This window comes from Epinephelus lanceolatus, chromosome 4 (assembly GCF_041903045.1).
Source record: "Epinephelus lanceolatus isolate andai-2023 chromosome 4, ASM4190304v1, whole genome shotgun sequence".
Taxonomy (NCBI): domain Eukaryota; kingdom Metazoa; phylum Chordata; class Actinopteri; order Perciformes; family Serranidae; genus Epinephelus; species Epinephelus lanceolatus.
The window spans coordinates 2,395,772-2,422,188 of record NC_135737.1 but is presented as its reverse complement, the minus strand read 5'-3'; the positions used below and the strand labels follow the sequence as shown (position 1 = coordinate 2,422,188).

Here is a 26,417-nt window from a genome sequence, read left to right as displayed (position 1 = left end):
CAAATGTTTCGACATGCCATGACGTGCGTGCCAATTTTAGAGTTTTTGAAATTATTTATATTATTAAACTTAAAATTTAAATTTAAATTAAACTTGCCAGTTTGTTCAGCTGCAAAATCATCACTTATTATTTACAAGAACTGAACTACGTCTAAAACATTCACAAAGTTTGATGTTCCATCTGGTGCAGCATTCAGGTAAAATAGGAGAAAAAGCTACTGCTCTCACATTACTGTAATCACATTTCATTTGTCTGTAATGCAGTAATGCAATGTGTTACTGTCGCTAAATTCAGTAATTACATTGCATTATGTTGGTACTGGTGTAACATAGGCTCTCCAATTATCTACATAATGGGCTGATTAAAAAAATCATCAAAGTGATGACAACAGCAACGCCATCTAGTGTGCCTGTGGAGAGGCTCTTCAGCCTGAACAATCAATTTGAGAGACTCCTTCTAATGAGGTAAAACTGCTGCTTTGGTGTGACAAACATGTCAAATAAGCTGAACTAGTTTACCTTAAAGCCGTGGTTTGATGAGCAAGAGACTCAAGTGTTTGTTTGACCCCATAAATGCAGTTCATATGCCATTTAAATGCATTTTTTAATTCCTTTTAAGTCTGTTATCATTTAATGGTGTTAGGAAGGTCAGTCTCACATATTATTTCAACCCCAATTCCAAAACAGTTGGGACGCTGTCTAAAATGTAAATAAAAACAGAATGCAAAGATTTGTAAATCCTTCTTGACCAACTAAATACAGTCCAAAGAAAAGATATTTAATGTTTAAACTGATAAACTTGAGTGATGCCATTGACACATTCCAAAAAAGTTGGGACAGGAGTATGACCACTGTGTGACATCACCTTTTCTTTTAACAACACCCACTGAGTGTTTGGGAACTGATGACACTTATTGTTGAAGTTTTGAAAGTGAAATTCTTTCCCATTCATGCTTAATAGATGACTTCAGTTATAGGGGTGTAAATCACCAGTTTCATCATGATACGATATTATATCGAATCTTTGGACAACAACACGATATTTTCCGATTTTAAAAGTCTGCCACAATACTATTTTGATTTGATACGATTCAGGGGACCAGGATCAATACTAGGCGAAATTAAATGTCCATTCAACACTGTATCGCCTTTTTTTACTTTTGGCCATAAAATACATAAACAACACATAAATAATAAATACAGTAAAGTTCACTTTAAACTGACTCCACTAACACAAATAAAACAGCAAATGGGTTAAGTTAACTATCAGGGCTTTCTGTATGAGAGACCTTTCTGGAAGATATCTTTTCATTTTAACCCAAATATCATCTTTTTCATTAAACTTCAGGAATATCTGGCTTAAAGCCCTGATGGTAAACTTCTCCAAACACCCATAAAATACAGATTAACAACAAGATCATTCAACAAAAGTATAACATTCAGCTCAGTAATAACTGTCAAGGTTGATAGACAAAACAATTGATTTTTGCTAATCACTTGTCATTACCTTAAGCATGTTTACATTGCATAAATTAGCCTAGCGGCTACAGGACATTTTTCTTCTTCTCATAGTTTAACAAATTCCATGCAGCGTTATTATTTTTCTTACTCACTGGTAGTTAAAGTCACTGCATCTCCTGACAGAAGAGCTCGGTTGAATTTCAGCCTACATGCACAGTTTTTCAGCCGAACATTGTTTAAACAGAGCAGCTAATGTTGCTGTTAGTTAGCAGAGTGAGACGCTCATTCAGGCAGATAATATTGGTGTTTTATCTTGTAACATCATGTTTACATACACCATGTGCTGTCTGTTGTCCTGTATTTTCCCCAATATCCAAAATATTTCCACACTACTGATATATTGCTGGTTTATTCCCAAGTAAATAACATCATCCTTATCCTCTTTCTCTTGGCTGCTTGCTGTCTGCCTGCCGCTGTTTGACAGTGACACAGACTTTCAAAATAAAAGCCTATGTTGAAGATGATGATATGGATTAATGTTTTCACATTGCATTAATGATATTGGATTGTTGATCATTAAATTGATGTATTGATCCAGATCGATGGATTGTTACACCCCTATTCAGTTACTCAACAAACTAAGGTCTCCATTGTCATATTTTGTGTTTTATAAGGCTCCACACATTTTCAAATGGAAACAAGTCTGGACCACAGGCAGACCAGTCTAGTACCTGAACTCTTTTACTACAAAGCCATGTTGTAGGAACACTTGCAGAATGTGTCTCATTGTCTTGCTGGAATAAGCAGTGACGTCCCTGAAAATGACAACATCATCTTGATGGCACCATATGTTGCCCCAAAACCTGTATGTATGTATGTATGTATGTACGTATGTATGTATGTACCTTTCAGCATTCATCCCTTCACAGATGAAGAAGTTACCCATGATGCCATGGCACCAACACACCTCCATACCATCACAGATTCTGGCTTTTCAACTTTGCACTGGTACCAATTAGGATGTTCCTTTTCCTGTTTAGCCCAGAGGACACAACGTCCATGATTTCCAAAAACAATTTGAAATGTGGACTCATCAGACCACAGCACACTTTTCTTCTTTGTGTCAGTCCATCTCAGATGAGCTCGGGCTCAGAGAAGTTGGCAGTGTTTCTGAATGTTGTTGATATAAGCCTTTCACTTTGCATGGTAGAGTCTTAACTTGCATTTGTATGCAGCAACAAACTGTGTTTACTGATAATGTTTCACCTATAGTAAGTGAATGCAGATATAGTCACTCTTGTGAATGTATTCCTTTTGGTTTCTGATTTTTTCAAACTATGCACAGGGTAAGTGATTTATATGTATGCTACAGAAGACAAAAGATGCTATTTAATTTTAGTTGGACTTTAACTATGTAGTAATTACGATACTATGTACGGCACAAACTGTTTTTACTGTGTAATAGCATAACTCCCATACCACATCCACACCAAGCTATGTTTGAACTTATAAATAGGTGATATAATAGCCCGATGGCTCTTCAAATGCCTAAATGCAAACCGCAGCATCCAGGACCTCTCTGCTCAACCTGCTCAGAGCACGAGAAGAAGGGTGGGTCCCAAAGTCTAGAGCACTTTGAGAGGATACCACAGCCCAATTAACCATCACCAGCAGCAGATCGCAATGCGCAAAATTGGATGAAGATCTGAGCATCATTGTAGACAACACCCTGAAAGGAGATAAAGACCCTTTGTGTATCCTGTATGCCAACATGCCTTTCGTGTGAAGGAAGGCAAAATTGTCAAGACACCAGCAAGTCCCGGTAGGGGACAGCACCACATTGCAGAATCGCAAAAAGAACTAAGGATGCTCTGGAAAAGGTGTCAGGATGCAGATGATGAGGAAAAAGCAGCCCTGACACAACTAAGCTCAGAGGTATGAAAAAAATTACTTCAGCTTCACAGGACAGAGACATTTCGAAAAAACAAAGAGAGAAGCGTTGACAGAGGAAAGCCTTTTTAATAATCCCTTCCAGTTCACAGCTGCCCTCCTTGGAAAGCCTAGAAGCAGGAGACTGATGTGTTCTCAGGAAGAAGTTAAGGATACTGTGGCAGCAGCAGCACATGGCGACCCCAGCAGAGACGTTCCACTGGGGGACTGTACTTTCCAGCTGCCAACACTCAAGCCACACGCCCTTTTTAGCATGGTAGACTTTATCCTTGAGTAGTAATCGAAAACGTTAAAGCAGGATCTGCTTCAGGATCATCAAGTAGCACTTACAAGATCTGAAAAAAACCCCAAAAACACTCTGGTAGAGGAAACAGGGACCCCAGCCTTGGACAGTTGCTGAGGGCTGCTTTGTCCTTAAAGAACTGAACTCATCTGGACCAGTTTCAGAATATCTCCCTGCTAGACATCAAAGGGAAAACATTCTGGTCCATTACTGCCAAAAGACTAGCATTTTATCTACTCACCAATGAGCATACTAACCAAAGTGCACAAAAAAGAGGAGCCCCAGGGTAGTATGGATTTGATGTCTCTCTCTCTCTCTCTCGTGTCCTATTACTGCATCTTGCTAACTCGGCCATTCTGGATGTCACTAACTCGGCTTCTTCTCCGGAGCCTTTGTGCTCCACTGTCTCTCAGGTTAACTTGTATTGCAGCAGTGCCTGGATAGTGTGACGTGTGTGGTTGTGCTGCTGCCGTGGTCCTGCCAGATGCCTCCTGCTGCTGCTGTTATCATTAGTCATACTTCTACTGTTATTATACACATATGGTTATTGTCACACATGTATACTATCAGATATTAATATATTATTATTAATTATAATATTATTACTTTCATTAATGTTGTTGTAAGCTACTGTCATTACCGTCTGTCCTGCATCTCTCTCTGTCTCTGTCTCTGTCTCTGTCTCCCTCTGTCTCATTGTGTCATACGGATTACTGTTAATTTATTATGTTGATCTGTTCTGTACAACATCTATTGCATGTCTGTCCGTCCTGGAGAGGGATCCCTCCTCAGTTGCTCTGCCTGAGGTTTCTACCATTTTTTTCCCCCGTTAAAGGTTTTTTTTGGGGGGAGTTTTTCCTTATCCGCTGTGAGGGTCAAAAGACAGAGGGATGTTGTATGCTGTAAAGCCCTGTGAGGCAAATTGTGATTTGTGATATTGGGCTTTATAAATAAAATTGATTGATTGATTGATTGATGTCCGAAGTACATATATTAGTGATCAGCCAGGTCATCAAGGATCCAAAAGTAACTACAACATTCTCTCAGTCCCATGGTTATCTCGCCAAAGTTTACCAAAGCATACCCCCACAGCTGAACCAAGCACCATCAGAAGTAATCAAGCTTGTAATGTCACACATGGTTTCAGTGAATATGAGGTTCACTGTGAAAAACTCTACTACCAAATGGCAGAGCCTCAAGAAGGATATCATAGAAGGATGCACAATATCCATGGTCCTGTTTCTGGAAGCCATAAACTAACTACTAAAGGTAAGAAAAATGCAATGTAGAGGGCCAAAAGTGGACAGCAGACATGACATCCTGCCTGCAGAGCTTTCATGGATGATGCAACTGTGATTACCATTCCAAGGAACAAATGGAGTTTGCTGAAAAAGATGGCAACATGGTCATAGATGCAATTCAACCCAGAAAATCTAGGAGCCTGTATCCTGGAAAGGTCTGTGTGATATACACTGCTCAAAAAAATAAAGGGAACACTTAAATCACACATCCCAGATCTCGATGAATGAAACATTCCAGATGAAAATCTTTATCAATACATAGTGTAATTCGTTGAGAACAAAATAATGTAAGAACAATCCATGGAAAACAAAATCATTAACTCATTTAGGACTGGATTCAGAATCATGCCCAAAATCAAAGTGGAAAAATCAGATCACAGGCTGATCCAACTTCTGTGAATTTACTCAGGACAACTCATAATGTGGCTCAGTAGTGTGTATGGTTTCCACGTGCCTGTATACATTCCCTATAACGGCTGGGCATGCTCCTGAGGAGATGACGGATGGTCTCCTGGGGGATCTCCTCCCAGACCTGGATCAGGACATCAGTCAGCTCCTGGACAGTCTGTGTTGTGATGTGGCGACGGTGGATGCTACGATACGTGATGTCCCAATGGTGCTCGATTGGATTCAGGTCTGGGGAACAGGCAGGCCAGTCAATAGCATCAATGCCTTCGTCATCCAGGAACTGCTGACACACTCCTGCCACATGAGGCCGGGCATTGTCATGCATCAGAAGGAACCCAGGGCCCACTGCACCAGCATATGGTCTGACAATGGGTCTGAGGATCTCATCCCTGTACCTAACAGCAGTCAGGGTACCTCTGGCTAGCACATGGAGGTCTGTGTAGCCCTCCAAGGATATGCCTCCCCAGACCATCACTGTTGCAGGCAGCAGAACGTTCTCCACGGCATCTCCAGACTGCCAATTTTGGTGTTCTCTTGCAAATGTCAATCAGGCTGCACGGTGCTGGGATGTGAGCACAGGCCCCACTTGTGGACGTCAGGCCCTTATGCCACCCTCCTGGAGTCTGTTTCTGACAGTAAGGGCAGAAAAATGCACACAAGTGGCCTGCTGGAGGTCATTTTGGAGGGCTCTGGCAGTGCTTCTCCTGTTCCCCCTTGCACAAAGAAGCAGATAGCGGTCCTGCTGCTGGGTTGATGCCCTTCTACGGCTCCCTCCACTTCTCCTGGTGTACGGGCCTGTCTCCTGGTATCTCCTCCATGCTCTTGACACTGTGCTGGGAGACACAGCAAACCTTCTGGCCACTGCGCATGGATGTGCCATCCTGGAGTAGCTGCCTGAGCAACTTCTGTGGGCTGCAGATACCACCTCATGATACCACTAGTGGTGAGGGCACTGGAAAAATGCAAAACTAGCCAAGAATCAACCAGAGAGGATGCAGAGAGGGAAATGGTCTGTGGCCACCACCTGCAAAACCATTCCTGAACAGGGGCTGCCTTGGTAATTGCCTCTCCTTTCCACCTGTTGTCTGTCCAATTTGCACAACAGTATTGCTTCCATCTGGACAGGTTGATATCCCAGGAGTTTGACTGACTTTGAGTTACACTGTGATGATTATGTGTTCCCTTTATTTTTTTGAGCAGTGTATATACATATATATATATATATATATATATATATATATATACAGTACAGGCCAAAAGTTTGGACACACCTTCTCATTCAATGCGTTTTCTTTATTTTCATGACTATTTACATTGTAGATTCTCACTGAAGGCATCAAAACTATGAATGAACACATGTGGAGTTATGTACTTAACAAAAAAAGGTGAAATAACTGAAAACATGTTTTATATTCTAGTTTCTTCAAAATAGCCACCCTTTGCTCTGATTACTGCTTTGCACACTCTTGGCATTCTCTCCATGAGCTTCAAGAGGTTGTCACCTGAAATGGTTTCCACTTCACAGGTGTGCCTTATCAGGGTTAATTAGTGGAATTTATTGCTTTATCAATGGGGTTGGGACCATCAGTTGTGTTGTGCAGAAGTCAGGTTAATACACAGCCGACAGCCCTATTGGACAACTGTTAAAATTCATATTATGGCAAGAACCAATCAGCTAACTAAAGAAAAACGAGTGGCCATCATTACTTTAAGAAATGAAGGTCAGTCAGTCCGGAAAATTGCAAAAACTTTAAATGTGTCCCCAAGTGGAGTTGCAAAAACCATCAAGCGCTACAACGAAACTGGCACACATGAGGACCGACCCAGGAAAGGAAGACCAAGAGTCACCTCTGCTTCTGAGGATAAGTTCATCTGAGTCACCAGCCTCAGAAATCGCAAGTTAACAGCAGCTCAGATCAGAGACCAGATGAATGCCACACAGAGTTCTAGCAGCAGACCCATCTCTAGAACAACTGTTAAGAGGAGACTGCGCGAATCATGCCTTCATGGTCAAATAGCTGCTAGGAAACCACTGCTAAGGAGAGGCAACAAGCAGAAGAGATTTGTTTGGGCCAAGAAACACAAGGAATGGACATTAGACCAGTGGAAATCTGTGCTTTGGTCTGATGAGTCCAAATCTGAGATCTTTGGTTCCAACCGCCGTGTCTTTGTGAGACGCAGAAAAGGTGAACGGATGGATTCCACATGCCTGGTTCCCACTGTGAAGCATGGAGGAGGAGGTGTGATGGTGTGGGGGTGTTTTGCTGGTGACACTGTTGGGGATTTATTCAAAATTGAAGGCACACTGAACCAGCATGGCTACCACAGCATCCTGCAGCGACATGCCATCCCATCCGGTTTGCATTTAGTTGGACGATCATTTATTTTTCAACAGGACAATGACCCCAAACACACCTCCAGGCTGTGTAAGGGCTATTTGACCAAGAAGGAGAGTGATGGAGTGCTGCAGCAGATGACCTGGCCTCCACAGTCACCGGACCTGAACCCAATCGAGATGGTTTGGGGTGAGCTGGACCGCAGAGTGAAGGCAAAGGGGCCAACAAGTGCTAAACACCTCTGGGAACTCCTTCAAGACTGTTGGAAAACCATTTCAGGTGACTACCTCTTGAAGCTCATGGAGAGAATGCCAAGAGTGTGCAAAGCAGTAATCAGAGCAAAGGGTGGCTATTTTGAAGAAACTAGAATATAAAACATGTTTTCAGTTATTTCACCTTTTTTTGTTAAGTACATAACTCCACATGTGTTCATTCATAGTTTTGATGCCTTCAGTGAGAATCTACAATGTAAATAGTCATGAAAATAAAGAAAACGCATTGAATGAGAAGGTGTGTCCAAACTTTTGGCCTGTACTGTATATATATATATATATATATATGGATATATATACACCAACCTGTGCACCGCCTGGATTGACTACAAGAAAGCCTACGACTCAATGCCATACACATGGATACTGGAATGTCTGGAACTATACAAGATCAACAGGACACTAATGGCCTTCATAAAGAACTCCATGGGAATGTGGAAGACGACCCTAGAGGCCAACTCAAAACCGATTGCCCAAGTCAACATCAAATGTGGCATATACCAAGGGGATGCACTGTCACCACAGCTGTTCTGCATAGGCCTGAATCCCCTCAGTCAGATCATCAAGAAGACTGGCTATGGATACCGATTCTGAAGTGGGGCAATAATCAGCCACCTGCTCTACATGGATGACATCAAGCTGTACGCCAAGTCTGAGCGAGAAATTGACTCGCTGATCCACAGATCCAGTAGTTGCTGGAAACAAGGTTGATGGAATGGGGTCCGTGGGCCAGAAAATCAAAACAATTAGCAGCTTTAAATTAATGCTCTATCTTTAAAAGAAATTATTTTTCTGAGCAAAGAAAAAGCCAAGAAGAATCCTGCATACCCAAAGTGTAAAGCAACAAAAGTGAGACAACAAAAGACCAGATCCACCATCTCCAACAACCACATAAACAAAAGCAAAACACACATTGGTTGCCATCCACCACCTCTACTTTCCTGTCCTAAAACAGCAGTCCCACTGCATGTGCTGATGAAAAATGGATTGGGTGCTTGTTAGTGAAGGAGGGCACAGGTGCTGATGCAGTATGCATATCATCTGATGGCATGTTTGTGCTGATGCACTATGTATGAGGCAGCCGAGCCTCATGCAGCATTCAGCAGGCCAGGGAGGCTGTAGGTGAGGCCAACACAGCCTGCAGCCAAAGACACCCGCACCAACAAGTGTGTGTGTGAGCTCAAACTGAGCTTTGTCACAGCTGGCTGGTGCATCCACACATTTAGAAGCACAACTGGGAGGACACTCACGCAACTGCCTTCCTTAAAGTCAGAGTCATAGGCATTGTTAAACATACAAACACTCACCACGGCACAGCGGGACTGCCTCACACACAAGAGCTATTTTTCTACTTGTCAGATTGACACACATGCTAGAAGAAAGACATGTACACACCCACACTCACACTCTCTCTCTCACACACACACACACACACACACACACACACTTTGGCTAGGCAAATACTTTTTGCTTGGGCATCCTATTTGAACCTATTTCACCTCAAATGTCCAGTACACATAAAGCCGCAAACACACACACACACACACACACACACACACACACAACTGTTCACTCTTTGTACTGGTCTGCCTCGAAATCGCATGGTGATACTTCATTATGGCAGCACTGTAATTTTGGTTGGAATGAGCACTTCAAACGAACAGCAACCCACACGCAAACACACGCAGACAGGGTTACTGTAAATGTGTTTAACCTAGAGTTCTGCTGGGACCTGTATCAATTTTTTTCTGGATTCCCAGAACAGTCCAAAATATACCAGGACAGTAATCAGAGGCACACTGAAGGTTATAATTGTTGGAGCTGATTACAAAGTGGAGAGTAATGGTTCAAATTGGGAGAGGAGTGCAAGGCCATCTTGCATACAGTGAAATCTGAACTCAGGGACACAGGGTGTCTGTAGGGTTCAGGTTTTAAGGCCTTGAGGATACTAACTACAATTTAACTCATGGCAAAAAAAAAAAAGTATGTCACTTGGTGGCAGTTGAATTTTTCAAAGTCGATTGGTCTTCGTTACCAAGAAACCATTGGCGAGATGTCAGTAAGTAAAACATCCTTAGCTTCCACTTGGATGGAGACATGAAGCATTCTTCTGCTTTTTTGGGATTTTTTTTGTAATTGCCCTATGCTGCTTTGAAATACTGTAAGTGATCAGCATATGAAAAATCTTACTGTGTCCAACTATTTAAGGCATAGTTCCCTATATTAATCTAGCAGACACCAGTCTAAAGGCTTTGTTTGAGTGTTTTTTAATTAGTCTGATAAAAACTGTTACGTAGACGAACTTGCAGCTGTCCTCCCTCTCTGTGTATGGTCCTCATCCTCTAGTACATCCTACTCCTCGTCATCATCATCCACCTGAATATTACGATCAGACCTGTTGAAAGGTTATCTGAGTTATGAAGTGATACTGCTCCTGTCTTCTGTGCCAGATGTGTGCCGCACATTACAACATATTTTCTTCATAGTTTCTTGGTCAAGGTTTTTGACAGATGCCAAAAAAACAGAAAATTAAACTTGTGCTGAATACTTAAGTGATGAATGAAAGTTTCAGAGTCAGTGTGCAAATGTGAATGACACAACATGAGGTTGGACTTAGTTTAAATGTGCTACAACTTTGGACAAAAATATGGACTTGGCGTGCAATGGCCCAAAGCAGACAGTTCGCCTTATGCTGAAATGCTACTATACTTTGTCGTAGCTATGTAAATGTACAAATAGTTGCTACAATCTTTAGGTATTATCTCTTGATTAATAATCTCTATATGAGTGGACCCAAATAGTTTTTTGCATCTTCAGCTAAGTCTGGAAGTGTTTGCAAAGTTTCACTAGGTTTTACGTTTAAGTCCACCTTCTCTAGATTGTTCAAATAGTGTCATTACAAATTGTCACCGATGGAATTATTGCTAATGCAGACAATCTATTTATTAGTCCAATAACAAATTCTAGTAGCTTTAGCATATTATGGATCTTCTGGGAACCATGGAGTCCTCTGAATTATCCAGTGATACGCCCTCTTGGAATTCTATGCAAAGTTAACACCAGCTGGCAGGTTGGATTCCTCATGTGTTTGCTACCCATACTTGCTCACTTCAGTGACTAGATTAACAGCTTGTTTTTATTGCACATACCAAATACTGCTTCACTAAATCTGTTGGAATTAAAACTATGTGATCATGGTCTCTTTTTGTACAAGTCATCCTATCTAAATGACAATCTAGGTTGTTTGTGTCCTCTTCAATGTCAAATGACAGAAAGTTACAGATCTCATAATCAGCCACCTCTGTTTGGTAAAGTTGAGGTTACCAAAAATATATGGTTGTGGTTAGGCAGAGATGACAGTCAGACTGTATTTACACCATACCATCCATCCCAGCCTCCTCATTAAGAGGTTTGTCTGCACTAATAACAATGTCAGGCAACTTCCGTCTTTGCTACTGAGTGATGACAGTCAGTATTCACAGGACTGCACGAGGTCTCTTATCACATCTGTGACCATAGGTCATTTTAAGTGTTTGGACAAATGACAAATGCTGTTGTTAAATTGGCTTATCCTACATGATGGTTATGCAATACCCTTCAAATGAAAAAAAAATTGTCTTCTGCTCACCCAAATGAAAAACTCCTTTTACTGTAGTAAAAAAAAAAAAAAGAAAAAAGAAAGAAAAAAAAAAAAGTTCTATGCCCACATTGTGCAACATGTGTCAAAGACATAACAGTTAAGTGATTTCAAAGTAAAATGAGAAAGAAGCAAGAATTTATTGTAAATATAGCCGCAAGCGGCAATTCCGGGGTACAAGCCAGCATGGAAGTTGAAAGCTGGGCAAGATCAAGACCTTTGACGGTTTAGGCTGGGGTGCCAAAAAGGAGGGAAAAAGGAGAAGGATTCTAGGGGCCCATGATTAAGAGGGGCTCAGAGAGACCCCTAATAAAATTATAATACTGACAAAAAATAATATGACACTAAGTTATTAACTAACTTATAGTCACAAATATATTTTATTTACAATGTACTGTTAACAATAACTTTATTTGTTTTGGAAACATTAACGTCCCCCCTCTCTATTTACGTAAAATGGTTCAGTCCGACTGGATCAGCTGCAGTGCGCCGGTAATTTGTCACAGGCAGCGGGTAAGGAGGCGGAGACGGCAATATGCCTCAAAAATCAGGTAGCCAAAAACGGAAAGAAAGGAAGCTAAGAGAGGAGAAAGAAGCAAAGGGTTGACCATATGTCACCCAGTATTTAAAAAAGCAAGGGTGGGTTTGTTAGTGGTTCATGTGGTGGAAAGTTATGGAATATTAACTTTGTCCATGGTGTATAAGCTAGCTCACTTTTCTCCCCATGTTAACTCATATTTCTGAAGAAAACTCTGGATTTTTACATTTCAATGTTGTTTTAGTCAAATAATTAATACAGTCAAACATTTAGCAAGCTGCTCATATTCAATCAGTTGACCTCCCCACTGTCAAAATGATGCCTCGTTCCGAACAGATACATCAAGTGCAGCAGCAGCAGCAGCAGCTGTCTGTCAGCCCCCAACTCCACCTGCCCCTGAACCAGTACCCCCACATGAGGAAGGAGGTGAGCAGCTGTGTGTTGAATTAATAATAATGATAAACTTTATTACAGACTGGTTTAAAAAGCATATGTGTGTGTATATACACTGAACAAAAATATAAACGCAACACTTTTGTTTTTGCTCCCATTTTTCATGAGCTGAACTCAAAGATCTAAAACATTTTCTATACACATAAAAGACCATTTCTCACAAATATTGTTCACAAATCTGTCTAAATCTGTGTTAGTGAGCACTTCTCCTTTGCCGAGATAATCCATCCCACCTCACAGGTGTGGCATATCAAGATGCTGATTAGACAGCATGAATATTGCACAGGTGTGGGTCTGGGGGGGTCAGAAAACCAGTCAGTATCTGGTGTGACCACCATTTGCCTCACGCAGTGCAACACATCTCCTTCGCATAGAGTTGATCAGGTTGTTGATTGTGGCCTGTGGAATGTTGGTCCACTCCTCTTCAATGGCTGTGCCAAGTTGCTGGATATTGGCAGGAACTGGAACACGCTGTCGTATACGCTGATCCAGAGCATCCCAAACGTGCTCAATGGGTGACATGTCCGGTGAGTATGCTGGCCATGCAAGAACTGGGATGTTTTCAGCTTCCAGGAATTTTGTACAGATCCTTGCAACATGGGGCCGTGCATTATCACGCTGCAACATGAGGTGATGGTCGTGGATGAATGGCACAACAATGGGCCTCAGGATCTTGTCACGGTATCTCTGTGCATTCAAAATGCCATCAATAAAATGCACCTGTGTTTGTTGTCCATAACATACGCCTGCCCGTACCATAACCCCACCACCACCATGGGCCACTTGATCCACAACATTGACATCAGCAAACCGCTTACCCACACGACGCCACACACGCTGTCTGCCATCTGTCCTGAACAGTGAAAACCGGGATTCATCCATGAAGAGAACACCTCTCCAACGTGCCAGACGCCATCGAATGTGAGCATTTGCCCACTCAAGTCGGTTACGATGACGAACTGCAGTCAGGTCGAGACCCCGATGAGGACGACGAGCATGCAGATGAGCTTCCCTGAGACGGTTTCTGACGGTTATGCAAACTGATTGTTGCAGCAGCTGTCCGGGTGGCTGGTCTCAGACGATCTTGGAGGTGAACATGCTGGATGTGGAGGTCCTGGGCTGGTGTGGTTACACGTGGTCTGCGGTTGTGAGGCCGGTTGGATGTACTGCCAAATTGTCTGAAACGCCTTTGGAGACGGCTTATGGTAGAGAAATGAACATTCAGTTCACGGGCAACAGCTCTGGTGGACATTCCTGCAGTCAGCATGCCAATTGCACGCTCCCTCAAAACTTGCAACATCTGTGGCATTGTGCTGTGTGATAAAACTGAACATTTCAGAGTGGCCTTTTATTGTGGCAAGCCTAAGGCACACCTGTGCAATATTCATGCTGTCTAATCAGCATCTTGATATGCCACACCTGTGAGGTGGGATGGATTATCTCGGCAAAGGAGAAGTGCTCACTAACACAGATTTAGGCAGATTTGTGAACAATATTTGTGAGAAATGGTTTTTTGTGTGTATAGAAAATGTTTTAGATCTTTGAGTTCAGCTCATGAAAAATGGGAGCAAAAACAAAAGTGTTGCATTTATATTTTTGTTCAGTACATATATATATAACTTTTTTGTTAAAATTCAGCTATCGCTGAAATAGAAGAATTACAGTAGGAACAGAGGAGAAGGAGGACTGCTCTCAGTCCAATCAGAGAAATGTTTACATATTCTGGAAATCAGAAGATTAAATAGATTAACGACCATATAGCCTCATATATGTATTTTTTCACCCCAAATCCAATGCCACCACCTGTGAGTCTACAGTTTCGGAGATAAATTAGACCTACAAGAGGGAGACAGTGAGCAGTGGGGGATTGTTAGTGAAAATCGCATTTCTTTTGTTATTTTTGGTCAAATCACTGAAAGCACCTTTAAGTAAAACAAAATGGTGGGAGGCCACCTGAAATGGTGACTATGATGCTATTACAATAGTTAGGCTACATTATAGGAAATACTATATAATTTATGTATGTCACGTACACTCTACAGAGCCTGGTCCAGGATCCTCTTCAAGTTTGTCGGGAGGAATGTGGAAGTGGAGGAAGAGGTTCTTCTTTTTTCACAAATATGGGAATGATAGTCAAAAATACCATCAAAATGCATAGTTTTATGTAAAATAGCATCAAAAATTTTCTGCTGTGTAACACTCCCAGTAAAAATTCTTTTTATGGGGCCCAAAATCCCTGCCAGCGCCCCTGGGTTTAGGACACCTGTTAAAGATTACCAACAAGTTTTATGACAATTAGACAGATACTCATTCATTTATGTCCAAATCTCTACACTTAGTTACCATCACAAACTCTGTCACTTCCTATTGGTCAGCTGCAGAAACATTTTGTGGACATGCTTTTATGGCTTAGTTAAAAGACTCCACTGAGTTTGTTGATGTTTGAATAAACCTTCATTGATTTATAGCCAATTTTTTTTGTTTTTTAAAAAAAAAAAAAGACCATTGCACTTGTTTGGAACTTGTTGTGCCCCCTATTGACCGATTTCAAAATAATATGGTTCACTTGGTTCATCATTATTATTTAACATACCCTGCAAGTTTTGTAAAGACTGGAAAATCAATTTATGATTTCTAGTCTGATTTGTATTATCCCAAGTCCATTTTTTTGTATTTGTGGTGCCCCTAGTGGTTATAGATATATATTATATATATTATATATTATAGATTAACATCTATAAGAGATATAGATGTTAATTAATTTTACATATTCTAAAAAATATAGAGTGACATACTTCTGAATTGACTACAGGTTGCACTGTAGACAATTTCAGCTGTGTAGGACACACAGGTGATTTGATTTTTTTGAAGTATGGACTGTGAAATGTCTTGAAATTTAGAATTAATGGAATAAGCCATGCCCCCTTTAAGCAATCATTTTCAAATTTTGTGCATCGACTGAGATGTGACCCTAGATGATGCAAACCATATTTAGTACAAATATCTCTGGCTGATTATAAGATATAAAGTTTTTGCATGTACAGCACCCCCTATTGGTTGATTTGTATCAAACTTTCAGGTTATGATGCAGTTACTTATATAGACATTTCCTACAAGTTTTGTGATGATTGGCTCAACGGTTAAGGAGTAAAATCCATTAATGTACTTAACCAAGCCCCCTCTAAAGTTCATTGGTAAATATCATCAAAACTTAATGACATATCAAACAAACCTTTGATACCTTTTAAAGAAATTCATCCCATGATGATCCACAGAAACTTTGGTACAAATTGGAGATGTCAAAAATGTGTATTTCTAAAAAATCAATATGACGGACAATCTAGTCAAGCGGACATTGAGGGTTCTTGAACATGTGTGTTGAATTTCAAGTCAGTCTGACATAGAGGATAGGGTGGTGGCCTTTCAAAACAAAATTTCTTCATCCTTAATTATAATAAGCACCATTTGCACCCAACTTCCAATCGTTGGTGAAAATTTCATGTCTCTACGATGCACCATCTCACAGGAATTTGTGAAAACATTTATGAATACTACTACTACTACTACTACTACTACTAATAATAATAATAATAATAATAATAATAATAATGATAAAACAGGACAAAAACAAAAGGGTTTCAGCCTTTTGGGCATAATATATTAAAAACATTAAAAAAGAGTGAAAATAAATGAAGGGATAGGGGTATAATAAGACAAATCTAACTGACAACTGAATGACAAATAAATTGGAGAGGAATGGAAGAAAACTCGGAAGATGTAGTTCAATACTTTCAGAACATGCTAAGCAGCAGCACCTAAGATATACTGAAATAATGACAATACAGTAAAAAAAGGTATTATGTGAATATATTATAAAACAAGTATTACTTATTACTATGGATTAAATTAAGTTCCATTGGGTGTATGAGTGTGTGTGTGTGTGTGTGTGTCACTTTCCCCGGCTCCAGTTACAACAGTGTGAGGGAGTGAGTGGGTGGAGCCACAACAGTAATTGGACAATAACTCGCGGGGAGGGCTTTTGTGCAACAGGCTGACTCGGCTGTTCTCTTTATACAGCCATGGACTTGGCCTGTGGATAGGCACACACACACAGTGGCCTGTAAAGCATCAACGCAAAATTAATTGCAAAACCGAAAACCCATGGTCCATAAGGGCGTATTGATCTGTGCAGGGTGGACCGAACGGTTCAATATTTTACCAAGGACCGTTGCATCCCTACCAGGTACACAGTTAAAAACTCCCTACTTAAGGTAAAACATTGAAAGTTTAATGTAGAATTGAGACAGGAACTTTCACTGGAAACAATACAAATTGCTGACAGCATATTTATATGTAAAATACGTTGGGGTTTTTTATAAACAAAAATACAACTTTAAGAACTGTAATTGGTTATGACAGACAGGATAGATTTATTGGTTATTTTAAACCACAAAATGAAACCTCAAAGCACAGTACTGAGGGGTCTCAAGTACAGGAATTTAATTTGACACCAATGCACAATAAAAACAAGAAACAGAGGAGATTATTGATGGCTATTTAAGATCGAAGCCAAATCGTCTGCTTTTCCATTTTGTGATGTAAACACAGACTATTAAACCTTCCATATGCTCCTGTGCTACATACTAAAACTTAATGTAGTTATTTAGTAGGCTTCATGCTAACACTTCAACTTGCTCCACACACACCATTTTGATTGGTTCTCTGCAGACACAAGCGCTCTTCCTCCCTCATAATGTAACCATTTCATGCTGAGCTGGATGTATAAAACATGCTTCATTTTCTGACTAAAGGGCAAATGCTGCTGAGTGTGTTGAGTATGTCTGTGCGAGTTGCTCCATAGAAAAACTGTTCTGTGATACAAGACACATCTGAGCCAAGTGCACTTTGCTTCAGTCTCTCTTGTTAACTGAAGACTGGGAAGAGTGTGAAACTGCTTCTTATGAGGCAGCAATTTTGGCTGAAGGAAACTAATAACTTCATCATATTACATTTTACTGGCTAAATAGTTGATACTGTGCATTTTTGTAATACATTTAAATAACTATTTTGCCATGTAAATTTGAGCAATATTTATTTTATGAGATTTTAAAATGTTTGACCTATCATTCTCTTGTTATATTATTGTTAGTGGCCTTACACTTGTGGGTGTTTATTTTTAAGCGCTAAAAATGACTGATCACTCACCCTCCTTAGGGCTTACAGAAATTATGATATAATATACAGATCCAGTGCCCCCTACAGCAAGTCCACCTGCTTGTTAACACCAAAAAAACCCCAAACATCCTCACTTAGTCATAGTCGAAAAAATGTCATGTCGAAACGATGGCTAAATTATAAAAATGACTTAATCTCCTTTCCCCCTCCTCTTTTAGTCGGCAAACAACACAGCTGTACATTATTATCATAACATACTTAGTACATTACCATGTATCAGGCCACATAGTCCACTTGATCTCAGCACATTTAACCTCTGTTATGTCATCTCCAAGTCTTTGTGGTAAGTTATTTTGTGTTTCAATATACAAAACAAGTCAAACTCACTGGGTTCGAATCAAACCTATAACCCATGTTAGAGCCTGTAAGTAGCTAGTTTAGCCGAAAGGTTTTGTGCCAAAAAATTATCCTCAACCTAACAACACATTATTTCTCCAGTGCTCCCTATGCCATGACACAGTGACAACACTGGTATTGTGTGATCACCCACAGCAATGCACAAAAAGATCAGTAACAGACAATAGGTTGGGCAGTGACACACACATACTGGCCCACTTGCCGCCGAAAGAAATCAACAACTGTTTGGTTTTAATGAGCACCGTGGTGAACAAAGCTGTAAAGCTCGACAGCCTTCATCCACAGTTAATGTTATGACATCCAGCTCTGTGGAGAGAGCATCTTAAGGACAGTTATTGAGTTAAAAAGTAATACTGATATGGTCTTGGTATTGTGTTGTTATTCAGTCTTTCACTGGAATTTTATTTAGAATGTTTTTAAACTATTAGCCTACGCATTATTATCAAATGGACTTGGGAGGGCAACCTCCATTGAGGCCATACCTGGACAAAAATGAGAGAGACAAACAGAAAGACAGACAAGCGGAAAGCCGGCCATCTTCCTCTCTTCCTCCTTCTCCTTTCGCCTGTCCTCTTCTCTCTCTCACACCAATGATAAAACAATGATTGGGTTATGAGGGAGAGAGGGATGGATGGATGGATGGATGGATGGATGGATGGATGGATGAAGGGGCAATGAAAATGATAGGCATGCTTGTGAGGAAAAGAATGTTAATAAAAAAAGAAAAACAATTGTAATGGTAATTTGCAGAGCGAGGAGCTTCCTTTTTAGGAATAACCTGCAGGAGACAAACAAGAAATAAAAAAGAAAAAAAGTTTGGGTTTAAATCTGTGCTGGTGATACATAGGTGGGTGTTTTTTTATTTTCTTTCTTTCTTTTTTTGCATACTTGTTTTTCTTCAGCATGCATATCCATGGTTGGAGAGGGCAGATGAGTGAGGGAGGCATGAAGCTTATCAAAGCATGTTTGGCTGTGCATGCAGCCACAGCCTAATTGTGCTGAAGAGGCTGATAGCTATGTTTGACAAGTGATTCTCTATTCATCCTCCAGCAACAGGCAGCTGCATCAGGTACTGCTTAGATCAAGAAACAGACTACAGCGTGGGCAGAGCTCTGGGACAAAATGATTTAACTGTGTATGCCTTGTTTATGTTTTCTTTTCAACTTCTTATAGAGCAAGCAGAGTATATCATATCAAGATACATATGTTGTGTGATTATTATTTTTTATTTATTTATGTTTTTGCTACAATATTTTAGGTTATGGAATATATTTAGCCAGCCTTTTTACTACATGCACATATTCTGGCATCCTTACATGTTTGGATCTTGTTCTTCTGTAAAAGCCATTCTTTAAAAATTATTTAGAAATGAAATACTAAGAGACTGAAAGTCAGAAAATAAGTGTTCTTCTTAAGGCAGGTGTGCACTTTAGTGCAGGGCCAAACAAAAAACAAATAAGTGAAAAAGAATTAAAATGATAAAGTCCCAATCTGCATGCATGTTACAAAGAAAAAATCCAGAAGCATTCACAACCAGTGTTCTTCTAAAGCTTTATTAATATTCTGATGCTATTTTGGTCATTTAATTCCTTACACATTTTTCAAAGTATAAGTTTTATTAAAACATCAAAATGTTGAACTCAATTTGGACATGCATGCTATTACTTTTCCCAATTCCTACCTTTCATACTTTTAGAAATATTCAATGTTTTCTGGAAGTTTCCTCTTTCAAAATAATTGACAAAATGTTTAAATTTGACACAAAATTATTCTCTTTCATGCATTTTCGACTCTTATCTCCCCAGTTATACATTCACATACAATTTCCTGTTTATTTATTTTTTTTTAAATATTTAACTTCTATACCCCTCTCACATTTTTACATTAGTGTGTATTGTACGGAATGTTCAGAGCTAGAATGGGAGACTCAACAGTTAAGGTCTTGGCAAACCAAATCCGTATTTCTCGTATGTTTGCTTAATCTGTCATCTGATAAAAATCGTTACACACAGAAACCTTGCAAACTGAGTGCATGTGTTGTATTGTTCTTTTCTTTGTGAAAATCTATATATGAGACAAAATGGAAAGACACATTTTCTTGCCTTGCTTCTCTCCACTGGAGGTATCTCTCTGGCTGTCGCCACTCTCTGCACAATGGCGACCTAAATGGGCTGAGCTGTCCTCCCTCTCTGTCGCAACACTGTCCCTCTCTCTGTCAGTCCTATTCCTCTATTACATCCTTCTGCTCATCATCATAATCCATTTAATTATTACTGAATTTGTTAAAGTAGGCTATCTAAGCTGTGAGATGATACTGTGCGCCCTGTTTCTTTTTTTTTTTTAGGTCAAAATAAAGTAAAAAATGTATTCTGTCGTACAGAAGAAGAACTCGAACTGCTTGTTGGATGTGCTGACGTATTGCGGTAAGCGAGTTGTGTCATTTCCGGTGTTTCTGTGACAGTGTCTCTGTACTGCTCTGGTGAATTCTACTAGCCTGCTTTCTCACTTCAGTTGCTTTAACGTTGTTTTAATGTCTACTTCAAGTCTTAACCCACACTGGTTCTGTTTAAGCACTTATAGCTCTCCTCCTTTCTACGACTTTCTCGCTAATCTCTTAGCTGCTGTTTGCACGTTACTAGCCTTGGTAGCTACATTAGCTTTACAGTTAGCGATGGCTTCTCCCTCTGCTCTCTCTTGCTCGGTGTGCCTAATGTTCAGTTATGCCTCTGCCTCCTTTAGCGACAGTGGTAATTGTAATAAGTGTAGCTTATTTGCTGCGTTGGAGGCGAGGCTTAGTGAATTAGAAGCGCGGCTCCGCACCATGGAAAACCATTCAGTAGCTGCGGTAGTTAGCCAGCCCCCTGTAGCCGGTGCGGAGCCACATAGCATAGCCTTAGCCTCTGCTAACTGTCCTCCGGTAACTCCCGTTCAGCCGGGAGGTTGGGTTACGGTTCGCCAGAAGCACAGCTCCAAGCCGAAGCCCACGGCTCACCACCAGCCTGTTCACGTTTCCAACCGCTTTTCCCCACTCAGCGACACACCCGCTGAGGATAAAACTCTGGTTATTGGCAGCTCTATTCTGAGAAACGTGAAGTTAGCAACACCAGCGGCCATAGTCAAATATATCCCTGGGGCCAGAGCGGGCGACATTGAATCAAATTTAAAACTGCTGGCTAAAGCTAAACGTAGATTCAGTAAGATTGTTATTCACATCGGCGGCAATGACACCCGGTAACGCCAATCGGAGGTCACTAAAATTAATATTGCCTCGGCGTGTGAATATGCAAAAATGATGTCGGACTCTGTAGTTTTCTCTGGACCCCTCCCAAATCTGACCAGTGATGACATGTTTAGCCGCATGTCATCATTTAATCGCTGGCTGTCCAGGTGGTGTCCAGCAAACGATGTGGGTTTCGTTAATAATTGGCAAACTTTCTTGGGAAAACCTGGTCTTATTAGGAGAGACGGCATTCATCCCACTTTGGATGGAGCTGCTCTCATTTCTAGGAACCTGGCAAACTTTATTAGTAATTTAAATCCGTGACAACCCAGAGTTGAGACCAGGACTCGGAGACACAGTCCTATACGCCTCTCTGAGCTTCTAGTTCAGGTACCCAGCCATAGTTTTCATAGTTTTATACAAACGGTGTCTGTCCCCTGACCACCTAAATTATTTAAATCTAAAATTAAACAAAGAGGAGTTGTGCATAACAACCTCATAAAAATTAAAACTTCTTCTGTGACAGAAAGACAAAACAGGAGAATTAAATGCGGACTGTTAAATATTAGGTCTCTAAAGCAGTGTTAGTAAACAAATTAATATCAGATAATCATATTGATTTACTCCGTCTCACTGAAACCTGGCTGTGTCGAGATGAATATGTTAGTCTTAATGAGTCCACTCCTCCCAGTCATAATAATACCCACATTCCTCAAGGCAGCGGCCGAGGAGGGGGAGTTGCAGCCATTTTTAACTCTAGTCTGTTAATCAGCCCTAAACCTAAACTAGATTATAATTCATTTGAAAGCCTCGTTCTTAGTCTTTTACATCCGACCTGGAAAAACTCGCAGCCACTTTTATTTGTTATAGTGTACCGTGCTCCTGGCCCGTATTCTGAATTTGTATCTGAATTCTCAGAGTTTTTATCCAGTTTAGTTCTTAAATCAGATAAAGTTATTATTGCAGGCGATTTTAACATTCATGTCGACGTTGATAATGACTCCCTGGCTACCGCGTTTATCTCATTATTAGACTCCATTGGCTTCAGTCAGGGTGTACATGAACCCACTCATTGTTTTAACCATACCCTTGATCTAGTTCTGACGTATGGAATTGCAATTGATAACCTAAAATCTTTCCACAGAATCCCTCGCTATCGGATCATTATCTGATTACTTTTGATTTCTTTTTACTCGATTACACGCCACTCAGCAACAGTTACTATACTAGATGTTTATCAGATAGTGCTGTCGCAAAATTTAAGGAAAAGATTACTCCGTCGTTAAATTCAATACCAAGTCCCTCAGTAACCAAGGTTTCCTGTACCGACTTTGATCATTTTGTCGATAGCGCTGTAGGCTCGCTGCGAACAACACTTGACTCTGTAGCTCCTCTTAAAAAGAAGTTAAAAAAGCAAAGAAAGTTTGCTCTTTGGTATAACTCTCAAACCCGTAAGTTAAAATAAATATCGCGGAAATTTGAAAGGAATTGGCGATTAACCAAACTGGAAGAATCTCGTTTAATCTGGACAGATAGTCTCAAAACTTATAAGAGGGGCCTCCGCAATGCCAGAGCAAACTATTACTCAGCATTAATAGAAGACAATAAGAACAACCCCAGGTTTCTTTTCAGCACTGTAGCCAGGCTGACTGAGAGTCAAAGCTTTATTGAGCCTTGTATTCCTTTAGCCCTTAGCAGTAATGATTTTATGAGCTTTTTTAATGACAAAATTCTAACTATTAGAGGCAAAATTCATGACCTCCTGTCCTCAGATAGTACCTATCTAACCTCAAACACAGGTGTAAAACCTAATATATATTTAGATTGCTTCTCCCCAATTTCTCTTCAAGAATTGACCGCAGTGATTTCTTCATCTAAATCATCAACGTGTCTCTTAGACCCCATCCAAACTAGGCTACTTAAGGAGGTCTTTCCTTTAGTTAACACTCATATATTAGATATGATCAATATATCCTTATTAACAGGCTATGTACCACAGTCTTTTAAGGTAGCTGTAATTAAACCTCTACTAAAAAAGCCCACCCTGGATCCAGAGGTGTTAGCCAACTATAGACCAATATCTAATCTTCCCTTTATGTCAAAGATCCTTGAGAAAGTAGTCGCAGACCAGCTGTGTGATTTTCTCCATGATAATAATTTATTTGAGGAATTTCAGTCAGGATTTAGAGTGCATCAAAGCACTGAGACAGCACTAGTTAAAATTACAAATGACCTTCTGATTGCTTCAGACAAAGGACTTGTCTCTGTACTTGTTTTATTAGATCTTAGTGCGGCGTTTGACACAATTGACCATCAAATTCTACTGCAGAGACTGGATCACTTAATTGGCCTAAAAGGTTCTGCACTGAGCTGGTTTAAATCTTATTTATCTGATCGTTTTCAGTTTGTTGACGTTCATAATGAATCATCCTTACGTACCAAAGTTTGTTTTGGAGTTCCGCAAGGTTCTGTGCTCGGACCAATCCTATTTACTCTATATATGCTTCCTTTGGGTAACATCATTAGAAATCACTCTATAAATTTCCATTGTTATGCGGATGATACTCAGTTGTATTTATCGATAAAGCCAGAAGAAAGTAATCAATTAACTAAACTCCATAACTGCCTTAAAGACATAAAAACTTGGATGAGCACCAATTTCCTGATGTTAAATTCAGACAAAACTGAAGTTATTGTTCTTGGCCCCAAACAACTCAGAGACTCTTTATCTGATGACATAGTTTCTCTAGATGGCATTGCTCTGGCCTCCAGCACTACCGTAAGAAACCTCGGAGTAATATTTGATCAAGATTTGTCTTTTAATTCTCATTTATAACAAACCTCACGGACTGCATTTTTTCATCTGCGTAATATTGCAAAAATTAGACCTATCCTGACCCAAAAAGATGCAGAAAAATTGGTCCACGCTTTTGTTACCTCTAGGCTGGATTACTGTAACTCTCTATTATCAGGTAGCTCTAGTAAGTCCTTAAAAACTCTCCAGCTAATTCAGAATGCAGCAGCACGTGTACTAACAGGAACTAAGAAACGAGATCATATTTCTCCTGTTTTAGCTTCTCTGCACTGGCTCCCTGTAAAATCCAGAATTGAATTTAAAATCCTGCTGTTAACTTATAAAGCCCTAAATGGTTAAGCTCCGTCATATCTTAGAAAGCTCATAGTGCCATATTATCCCACCAGAACACTGCGCTCTGAGAACGCAGGGTTACTCGTGGTCCCTAAAGTCTCCAAAAGTAGATCAGGAGCCAGAGCCTTCAGCTATCAGGCTCCTCTCCTGTGGAATCATCTTCCTGTTACGGTCCGGGAGGCAGACACCGTCTCCACATTTAAGACTAGACTTAAGACTTTCCTCTTTGATAAAGCTTATAGTTAGGGCCGGCTCAGGCTTGCCCTGTACCAGCCCCTAGTTAGGCTGACTTAGGCCTAGTCTGCCGGAGGACCCCCCTATAATACACCGGGCACCTTCTCTCCTTCTCTCTCTCTCTCTCTCTCTCTCGTATTCTATTACTGCATCTTGCTAACTCGGCCATTCTGGATGTCACTAACTCGGCTTCTTCTCCGGAGCCTTTGTGCTCCACTGTCTCTCAGATTAACTCATATCGCAGCGGTGCCTGGACAGTGTGATGTGTGTGGTTGTGCTGCTGTCGTGGTCCTGCCAGATGCCTCCTGCTGCTGCTGCCATCATTAGTCATTAGTCATACTTCTACTGTTCTTATACAAATATGACTATTGTCACACATGTATACTGCCAGATATTAATACATACTTTCAACATATTGTACCACAGTAGCCAGAACTATAACTATAATATTATTACTTTCAATAATGTTGTTGTAAGCTACTGTCATTACCTGCATCTCTCCCCCTCTCTCTCTCTCTCTCTCTCTCTCTCTCTCTCTCTCTCTCTCTCTCTCTCTCTCATGCGGATTACTGTTAATTTATTATGCTGATCTGTTCTGTACGACATCTATTGCACGTCTGGAAGAGGGATCCCTCCTCAGTTGCTCTTCCTGAGGTTTCTACCATTTTTTTTCCCCGTTAAAGGGTTTTTTTTGGGGAGTTTTTCCTTATCCGCTGCGAGGGTCATAAGGACAGAGGGATGTCGTATGCTGTAAAGCCCTGTGAGGCAAATTGTGATTTGTGATATTGGGCTTTATAAATAAAAATGATTGATTGATTGATTGATTGATACAGTGGCTGCTGCAGCAAACAGCCTTGGCTTGCATCTCTGACCGTGCAAGCTTAAAAGTGAGAGGAACTCCAAGTGACTGCTGCATAGAGCCCCATGTTAACTGAGACCAGAAACCTCTGGAGGAAAGCAGACAGTGCCAGTTTTCCAACCTGCTGCCATGTTTACATATTTGACACGAGACACACACATTTCACACTGTTTGTTCATAAGGATGTCCTATTTGTCATGGTAAAAAATAAAAGCTACAGGAGTCACAGTTTTGACTTGGAAGCAGGAGTATGACAGGTACACTTAGTACACTTAGTTACTATGACAATGGCAACCTTTGACTGCAGTTGGAGACACACAGGTGATTGAGATGAGCTAATTAGTGCAGCCCCTCTCCTCTGATCATGAGCTTGGCTTGGAGAACACATAATTAAACCAAGGTGGGCATTATACAGCAAGGTGACTAAAAACATTATTAATCATGATTAAGTTCCGGCAGAGCTGCAGGCAGCTGAAAGGCAACAGTGCTGACTGGGAAAACATTACCCCCTCATGTAGTCTGATGGAACTGTGAAGCAGCTAACACGCCGGAGCAATTGTGGCAGAGTGTGTGTCAGTAAATGTGCTCCATTGGTGTGCATCTTGGCATTGTGTATTTCTTGTGTGTGAGTGTAATGGGTACCGTGTGCTTACTGAGGTCTTGTTTGCCCATCTTAAATCAATTAAAAGGAAATAAGGCGGCTCTGACCGGCCCATGAACCAGCT

The 26,417-nt window shown here is 40.5% G+C and overlaps 1 protein-coding gene across 4 annotated transcripts in view; it reads right to left on the bottom strand.

Annotated features, from left to right (window-relative positions):
- Positions 1-26,417, bottom strand: part of bcas3 (BCAS3 microtubule associated cell migration factor) — an 877,760-nt gene that overhangs the window by 308,747 nt on the left and 542,596 nt on the right. The window contains exon 24 of one of the 4 annotated variants that reach the window (XM_033630374.2): positions 18,776-19,009. The exons of the other annotated variants lie outside the window; for them this stretch is intronic. Coding sequence (XP_033486265.1) covers positions 18,999-19,009 — 11 coding nt within the window. The 3' untranslated portion in view covers positions 18,776-18,998. Of the gene's footprint in view, positions 1-18,775; positions 19,010-26,417 lie in introns of those variants that run through there. 4 annotated transcript variants of the gene reach the window in all.